The following is an 8,891-nucleotide window of genomic DNA, read 5'->3' as shown; positions in this document are numbered from 1 at the left end:
CCCCCCCCCCCAGCCCCACCAATGGCTTCCCTGCCTGGCCGCAGCTCCTGGTTCTTTAAAAAAAAAAAAAAGAAAAAAAAAGCCCCAGCTGCTCACCTGCTGCTGCAGCAGCTGTTGGGGCTTCTGGGGGCTTGTGGCAGAGCCCCACGCACTGTGCAGAGCAGTGGAGTGTAGCGGGGATTGCCTCCCCGCCTGGCAGGAGCCAGTGAGTGCAGGGCTTTTTTTTTTGTTTTTTAAAAGATCTGGGATGCTGGGGCCAGGCAGGGCAACCATTGATGGAGCTGGGAGAGCGGGCAGGGGATGGGGCCTGTTTGGTTCAGAGATTTGGCAGCAGCCAGATTCGGGCAAATTGATTCACAACAGCGATTCGAATCACCGAATCGAATCACTGTCCCCTGAATCAACTGAATCCGAATCCAAAGTGAATACTAGCTGCTTCGTACAGGCCTAATAGCCATTCATAGCATCGGGAGCAGACTGTAGACCTATGCAAACGCATGCCTCTGAATGAGTTAGCCTCTAAGGTGTCACCTTACCGTGCCTTCTCTCTACTTCTAAACTTTTAAAGACAAATGTAGTAAATCTTCCTTGGGTTTCACAGACTTAAAAGTATTTTTCATACAGAATAAGATGTCAGTGGTTTTGATAACCATGTAATAAGCTGCGAGACAAATATAATGCCCAATCACCTTCTAGGTTTTCCATTGGCTTCTGTTCCTACAGTTTCTTGTAACAGACTCGATGAGTTGGGTTAAAGTTTACTGTATTGAAAGTGGACATTTTAAAGCACTTTTAATGCTTTATACTACTTTTTCCATTTAATTTTGATTACTACTTGAAGAAAGTAACTGACTACCGATTCTCTTCTAAATATATCTGACACACCTCGTAAGCTGTTGACTTGAAATCTGGATGGCAAGCAACATTAATTGCCAATAGTCAGATCTTATTTACGGCCCCATGCCTTATGACAAACTGCAAACTACACAGGAAACAAAATTGAAGCTGTTCCACACACACCTTTTTTTTGCCATTGGGCTTTGTCACAGCACTCATAGTTTTCCTGTCAGAAGTTTTCTACTGATAAAATGAAAGCTAGTTTGAAAATACATTTTAAAAGTGTGTGTGTGTGTGTGTGTGTGTGGATCAAACACGCACAAAAACATGAATACATCAAGTAAATTCGTATCTGTTTGAAATGTGGCTAAATCCAACCTCCTCCCATGAAGAAGATATTTCCAGAGTCTTAACAAAAGCCCACATAGAAGCAATGAAAACTGAAGTTTAAGATGAACCTGATTACAAAGCCACTTTTGTCTTGGCATCATGCAGAATCCACAGAGCAAATTAAGCTGGCTGATTTCTGGACAGCTTCATGAATTGTGTGGTAAACCGCAGAGAGAAATTTGGAATGTTAACAGTCTTGTTGACCAGCCCTGAAGTGGGTGGAAGTTGTGCATAATTTATGATACCCCTAATTGTCACTGCAAATTGCATTCCAGAAAAGCAATTCAGCAGCTGGGTGCTAGTTATATTGGAGGCAATCCAGTTCTGCCGAGTTGGCTCATCTGGTCCTTCCGTTACCTAGAAGAAAGCAAATCCTATCATGGGCCTGATGTAACACATCCTGGTTCCTTTGTAAATCAGACTTAAGATAGGGCACCTGCTGAAAGATGTTTACAGTATTTGCTTATGTGGATCTCTGTTCTGAATTCCTAATATTTCCTCATCAGGTCCAGCTGTATTTTGCCTGTTTGCCAGAGGAGAAAGTCCCTTACATTAACAGCCCTGGAGAGAAATACAGAATTAAACAGCTTCTATATCAGCTGCCACCCCATGATAATGAGGTAAATACGGTATTTAACTCAGGGCATGCTTCTGTACTACCAACTGCTTGTGAGAGCAGGACTTATCTTACTGGTAATTTGTTACTTAGCCAAAAACAGCACAGACAATGTTATCTAACCTATAAAAGTCAGCATAGTATGTATGTACACTGTTGAATTTATTCTTTTAGTTGTCCATTTTGGTTCTTCTCAGACAAGAACTGTCTAGCTGGATGTAGCCTTTTCTTGCTAAGAAAGCTTGTGTCCGTGCAATAAACTTAACAGAAGTTGGTTTTATAGTGTTTGCAACCACCCACCAATTACCAGGAACCTGCAAATTCCTGAGATTTTACTGTAGCACATAGAAAGGATGCTTTGTGACAAAGGTTTAAGGGCTTAGATATTCTGTGTCATTTGGGGTAGAAGTGGAAGTAACAAACCCCTTGTAGAAAGAAGTAATTAGTGCTTAGGTGTGCATACTGCAATACGTAGTGTGACTAGCATCCTTTAAATCCATTAACACAAACATAGTTTAACATAAACCACTATACAGAACTCTAGACAGCAAGAGTTTAATATGCCATTCAGCTATTTCTAATTTAGCTAGTTAATCTTTAATGCAAAATGTCTCTTTACACTTATCTTGTACTGTAACATGTGAAAGATTTCCTTTTTCCTACATTTTGCATTTTAAGAAAAGTTAGGAAAAGCTTCTTGGTACATTTAATAGGAACAATGTTCTTAAATTTATATTTAGTAATTAACAGAATGTAAATGGGAAATAGCTTAGTATCTAAAATATGTACTGTATGTCTTCTGTTGAAGGTCAGATATTGTCAGTCTTTAAGTGAAGAAGAGAAGAAGGAACTGCTTATGTTTAGTGCTCAGCGTAAGAAGGAGGCATTGGGGAGAGGCACTATTAAACTACTCTCAAGAGCACTAATGCATGCAGTTTGTGAACAGGTAATTTTATTACCATAAGGAATCTAGCTGTATTAATACCACAGATCTTAAACATGCTTGATATTTAATACAGTCTGTCTTGATCTCTACTTGGTTGTCCTCAAAGAGGAATTATGGAATATTAATAAAATTCTATATGGACAGAAAAAAGAAAATGACTTGTTGTTCCAAAGTCTATATTGATGTGAATCAGTTGCACAGAACCACAGGTGTGAATATAACCAAACAATTTTCATCTGAAAATTTGTTTTAAAACACATAGCTAGTATGAATAGTAAAACTTTTTTTTTCAGGAAAACTATGTATAATCCAAAAATATTTTTTTCCCTTTTTGACAAAAAAAAAATGGAATAAATGTCAGTGTATGGGGTTTTAATGCTACTGTAAAGAAGTACCCAATGGTGGTATTCCTGCAGTGGAAAGCGTTTAAAGTTTTTTTGCGGGGGGTTTTATGTTTGCAGTGTGGCACAAAAGTAAATGGAGGTGAAGTTGCTGTTTTTGCTTCAAGAGCTGGACCTGGAGTATGTTGGCATCCATCTTGTTTTGCATGCTCTACATGCAATGAGATGCTTGTTGACCTAATCTACTTCTACCAAGATGGAAAAATTCATTGTGGTAGACATCATGCTGAACTTCTCAAGCCTCGTTGCTCAGCCTGTGATGAGGTAAATACACCTTATAATTAGCCCCATATGTTCACAGAACCCACCATTAGCAGGATGATAACCTGCCATATTACTTACCCAATTAAAATATTAGGATTTTTTTTTTTTAATGGATACCCATAGGCTGCATGGGCTGGAATATGTAGATATCAACCACTACTCCAGCATCCCAATGTAGCTTGTAAAATCAGCTATTCCACAAGTGCCGGAACTGAATTTACAAAGAGCCTGCTTGCATATCTGAGATTTGCTTCAACTCTGGTTTTGATTCTAAAGAGAACTTGTACAAAATTAATCTAGGATTTTTAACACAGACCATCTTATTCATTGTTCAAATTATTTTGATCTTGGTTTCATTTTATATAAAACAGATGTGTTTTAAGTTACTATGTATTATTTTGAAGCATTTAAATTATATTTAAATTATTTAAAATAAATATTTAAAATGTTATTATTTTAAATTATTATTTATTACATGGCCATAAAGCTGACATGCATTTGCTTTAGTTATACTAATGTTTTGCTCTTTCATTAATACTGAACACAAATAGAATTGGTAAATGTATTAAGTGGCAGTCTGTTACCTGCACAGAATGGGTACTTTCCCTTTTTTGATCCAAAGAACGGTGTGTTTGGATGCTTGCCTAAAAGTTTACTTTTATCTTGTAAGATCATCTTTGCGGATGAGTGCACAGAAGCTGAGGGTCGCCATTGGCACATGAAACATTTTTGTTGTCTCGAGTGTGAAACTATCCTTGGAGGACAAAGATACATAATGAAGGATGGACGCCCATTCTGTTGTAGCTGTTTTGAATCTCTTTATGCAGAGTACTGCGAGACCTGTGGGGAACATATAGGTAAATATATCTTTCTGATTGGAATCTCACAGGACTCGGAAAAAGTTCCAGTTTTAGACAGGTTTCTGTCCTACAGGGAAGCTTCCTAGCCCCTCTGCTGTGCTCAGACCGTGAACATACACACAGTAGGTAATTACTTTGCATCATTCTTACAGGGTTGTTCTACTAACAGACCCCAAATTTCCTTTCCATGTCTGACAATTTCTGGTTTATACAGACAAAATTATACATGATTCCCCATAAGGAATGCCAGGACTGTAGAAATATTTCAGCTTGAGTAGGTTTCTAGCTTTTACAGGCTCCATGTTAGACAGGTTTTACTATATTGTTTGAGGTAGCTGAACTGCATAAATATGCTAATTTCTTAGTCAAAATGCTGTGGGTATTTTAATGCATGGCTATTTTAGTCATGACTTTAATAACTGTTCTGTATCTACCAGGTGTTGACCATGCTCAGATGACTTATGATGGACAGCACTGGCACGCTACAGAGACCTGCTTTTCTTGTGCTCAGTGCAAAACCTCTTTGCTGGGTTGTCCTTTCCTTCCCAAGCAAGGACAAATTTACTGTTCAAAAACCTGTAGTTTGGGAGAAGATGTTCATGCCTCTGACTCCTCTGACTCTGCCTTTCAGTCTGCCCGATCAAGGGACTCTAGAAGAAGTGTTCGTATGGGAAAGAGCAGTCGGTCAGCTGACCAGTGTAGACAGTCTCTTTTACTGTCACCAGCACTGAATTACAAATTTCCTGGTCTTTCTAGCAATGCAGATGATACCCTTTCTCGCAAGCTGGATGACTTAAGCCTTTCAAGGCATGGGGCAAGTTTTGTTAATGAAGACTTCTGGAAAGGAAGAGTAGAACAAGAAATGCCTGAAGATCCTGAAGAGTGGGCTGAGCATGAAGACTATATGACTCAACTACTTATAAAGTTTGGTGATAAAGGCCTCTTCCAGCAGCCCAGTGAAGTAGACATCAGATCAAGTGAACACTGGATTTCTGATAGCATGGCCAAAAGCAAGTCTGAACTGAAAAAAAATAATCAAAGCCTGGCAAGCAAAAAATATCAGTCAGATATGTACTGGACCCAGTCACAAGATGGCTTGGGTGATTCTGCCTATGGCAGCCATCCAGGCCCTGCCAGCAGCAGAAAAATTCAAGAGTTGGACATGGAACATGGGGCTTCAGGATACAATCATGATCAGACACAGTGGTACGAAGGCTCATTGGAATGTCTGTCAGATCTGAAACAACAAGAACAATGTGTTCGTGACTCAATGGATTCATTGGCTTTGTCTAATATAACAGGTAACCTCATAATGAAAAACGAAGTGCTTTGTTTTGCAGGTGAACTAGGAAAGGGATCAGTGGGTGTTAATTCTTCACATGGTTATTTCTTTAAATTACTACACCTACTCAAATGCAAGCCAAGGTTCTGCCTCCATTTAAACATGGGAGGAGGAGAAAGCCCTGTGTCTTGGATTTGAGTACAAGGCAGGGGTGGGGTGTGCAGGTTGGGGCCAGAGAGACAGCTGCTGCCTGCCCCACCATTGCCTCTGTCCCCTGCCTCACACCCCTGCTGCAGCCCAGACCAGAGTTGCTGCAGATACTGGGCCAGGCTAGGATTGGGGGGGAGGGGTGTGGGAAGCAGAGGGAGCAAGTTGGGGGTGGGGTAAGGGGCAGGGGTGAGGCAGCTTGATTTCCCCCACTGCCTAGCCCTGCCACTGCTTTCCTTGCTGCAGGAGGGGCAGGGGGCACATTTAATACAACCCCCCAATAATTAGATTCTATACATGGAAAATTTATAACATTTATACATTTTTCCATGTATGGAAAATCTAACTGATTGGGGAATTGTCTTAAATTCAGTGTCATCTTGGATTCTGGTGAATGCAGTATTCCAAATGCTTTTAAATTAAGTTTTTACAAATGCCAGATTTATCCCTGAGTTATATGCCTCCAGCCTCATGGAAGCTGATTGGAAAAGTGTATGTATGTACCTGACACTAAGATCTGGCGGGTTTTATTTTCTTATACTTGCAAGAGAAACCCCAAAACCTGAACCATGTGGTAGTAGCAGCAATGTTATCAACTAGCTCAAGGCAGTTCCTTGTTATCTAATCCTACCAGTTCACGTCAGGAAAAAAAAATTGCATCAATGTGCAACAAATCTGCATGCTAAATATGAAAACGAAACCCTATGGGTGATAGAACCTAAAAGCAATTTTGTAAAATTGGGATTTTTGCTTGTATCTGTATTAAGAGATGAAAGTGAGTGACCTTTTTTTTTTAAAAAAGGTTCCTGTCCACACTGGCTGGTTTATCTCCAGCTAAAATCCCCCCTCCTCCCCCTTGCCCTTTCCCCCCAGCATTTTAACAATATGCAGAAGACCAGCTTTGTATTTTCTAGTTTGCTTTGGAAGAATTATTGGGACTATGTAATGTGTCATCAGTCCTAAACTGAAAATGTTGTATCTTTTGTAAAGGCATCCTTAAAAAGTCACTAAACATTTAAATTCAAATGTTTAAAAACAGTTTTACAGGCTAAATCTTATCCCATCCCTTTCAAATTGTTCCACACTGTTGACATCCTTATGCTGTTCTCCAGTAATAATAGTCAAGATCTAAACTTTTGATTAAAAAAAAACCCAAACCCAAACCATACATTTCAGGGCTTATTTATACATCAAATGAACAAAAAACAAGAATATTTTTCTTGGTGTAGTCAATCTTTTAAATCACACATTCTATCATAAGCCCTGTTTACTCAATAAATCTTTATTCAAACTTGAAAAAAAATGGTCAAGATGCCTCATTACAACTTCTATATAAAAATGTATTTTAACTGGCTTTTCCCCCAGGGGCTTCGGTGGATGGAGAAGGCAAGCCACGGCCATCTTTGTATTCTTTGCAAACCTTCCAAGAGTTGGAAGCTGAGGAATGCGAGAAAATGAGTAATATGGGAACTCTGAATTCTTCAATGCTCCATAGGAGTGCAGAGTCTTTGAAAAGTTTAAGTTCAGAATTGTGTCAAGAGAAGATAATATTGCCAGAAGAAAAGCCAGTGCATATGCCTGTACTTAGAAGATCCAAATCCCAGTCTAGACCACAACAGGTAAAGTTTTCAGATGATGTTATCGACAATGGAAACTATGAGAGTGTTGAAATTCGTCAGCCTCCAATGAGTGAGAGAACTCGTAGGCGTGTTTACCATTTTGAGGAACGTGGACACCGCCATCAGCGTCGTCGCAGGAGAAGTAGAAAGTCTCGTTCTGACAATGCACTTCACCTGGCTACAGAAAGAAGATGCTCACCAAAAGAGAGACTTCAGTTTTACTCTCCTCAGGATCATGACAAATTTATCCAAAATAAAAGTCCACATCAGATTCAGGCATATATTCAAAATGCAGAGCTGTATGGACAGTATGCCCATGCTACTTCTGATTATGCGCTGCGAAACCAGGTGGTTGATAAATTTTTTGGACTATATGGTGATGAAGATGATTCCTGGTGTTCAACTTCATCATCATCTTCATCTGACTCTGAAGAGGAAGGATATTTTCTAGGACAACCAATACCACAGCCACGTTCATTAAGATATCCATACTATACAGATGATCTTTCTAGTCCAACTACTGCACTGTCCAGTTCTCAGTTTGGGCAAAGGACAACCAAATCAAAGAAGAAAAAAGGACATAAAGGCAAAAACTGCATAATTTCTTAACATCTTATGTTTAACAGTTGAAGACCAATTTTGTAGTTACTTGTCTGAACCATTTTTCAAATTGTGCCTAAGCAAGTTGTTAATGCTTTGCCAATGTCAATGATAACTACTGGTGTTTACAATGTAAAACTAACATTCAGAAACATTGTTTCTCCAGGTAACAGCTTAAACTTGCCAAGCTTACCCAATAAGTTGTAGCTGTTCTACTCTTTGTTAGTGTCTGTAATAAAAAATGCAGTATGTGGACATTTAAACTTGGGTGACTAGCATGTCAGTCCATTTGAGAAAAGGGTGCAATAACATGAATGAACTGTAGATTCATTATTTTTCCTTTATTGTTGCTTTATGTATACAAATGGCTTTTATCTTTTCGGGCTTTTTCCTTAGAGTGAAATGCCCACACTCCCGAGATCAGAAGTCACACCCTGACTTCTTTCACAAGAGGTCTCTGTCTCTAGAAACTGGAATTTTAATCTCTTGTTGTATTTGAATCTCATGTACAACTTCCATACTTTTTGTGTGTGCTATTCTTCCAAAGAGTACTTCAGTAAAAGGATGCAAATCCAAACCTGAGTGTAGAAATAGCTGCAGCCATCTTCATATACAGGCAGTCCTCAACTTACAACGTGTCAAGTTATGTTTCACACTTACAACTTTTATAAATCGACACCCTGTTTCAACTTTGATGTCAGTTTTGACTTTATAACGCTCAATCTGACGCCAAGCCATGCCAGGGAACAAGTTCGCTGCATCACCCATCTCCCTGGAGAACCAGCATCTGTCCAAACTTCTTTGGATGCTTTCTTTAAGAAAGCAGACAAGACTCCAGAAAAACCTGCAACCAAGACTCCTGAAAAGAC

General features: G+C 39.4%; 1 protein-coding gene across 11 annotated transcripts in view; it reads left to right on the top strand.

Annotated features, from left to right (window-relative positions):
• The window catches only part of PRICKLE1 (prickle planar cell polarity protein 1), a 92,480-nt gene extending 83,589 nt beyond the window's left edge, over window positions 1-8,891 (top strand). For 10 of the 11 annotated variants that reach the window (XM_025208311.1, XM_025208328.1, XM_025208316.1 and 7 more), the window contains 6 exons: window positions 1,734-1,847; window positions 2,652-2,789; window positions 3,251-3,454; window positions 4,125-4,311; window positions 4,752-5,615; window positions 7,169-8,891. In XM_025208311.1, coding sequence (XP_025064096.1) covers window positions 1,734-1,847; window positions 2,652-2,789; window positions 3,251-3,454; window positions 4,125-4,311; window positions 4,752-5,615; window positions 7,169-8,031 — 2,370 coding nt within the window. In that variant the 3' untranslated portion in view covers window positions 8,032-8,891. The remainder of the gene's footprint in view (window positions 1-1,733; window positions 1,848-2,651; window positions 2,790-3,250; window positions 3,455-4,124; window positions 4,312-4,751; window positions 5,616-7,168) is intronic. The other variant, XM_025208333.1, reaches the window with a different exon arrangement.

The sequence above is a fragment of the Alligator sinensis genome, unplaced genomic scaffold (genome assembly GCF_000455745.1).
Source record: "Alligator sinensis unplaced genomic scaffold, ASM45574v1 scaffold147_1, whole genome shotgun sequence".
Classification (NCBI taxonomy): domain Eukaryota; kingdom Metazoa; phylum Chordata; order Crocodylia; family Alligatoridae; genus Alligator; species Alligator sinensis.
The sequence above is the reverse complement of the archived record's forward strand: the minus strand, read 5'-3'. Positions and strand labels throughout refer to the sequence as shown.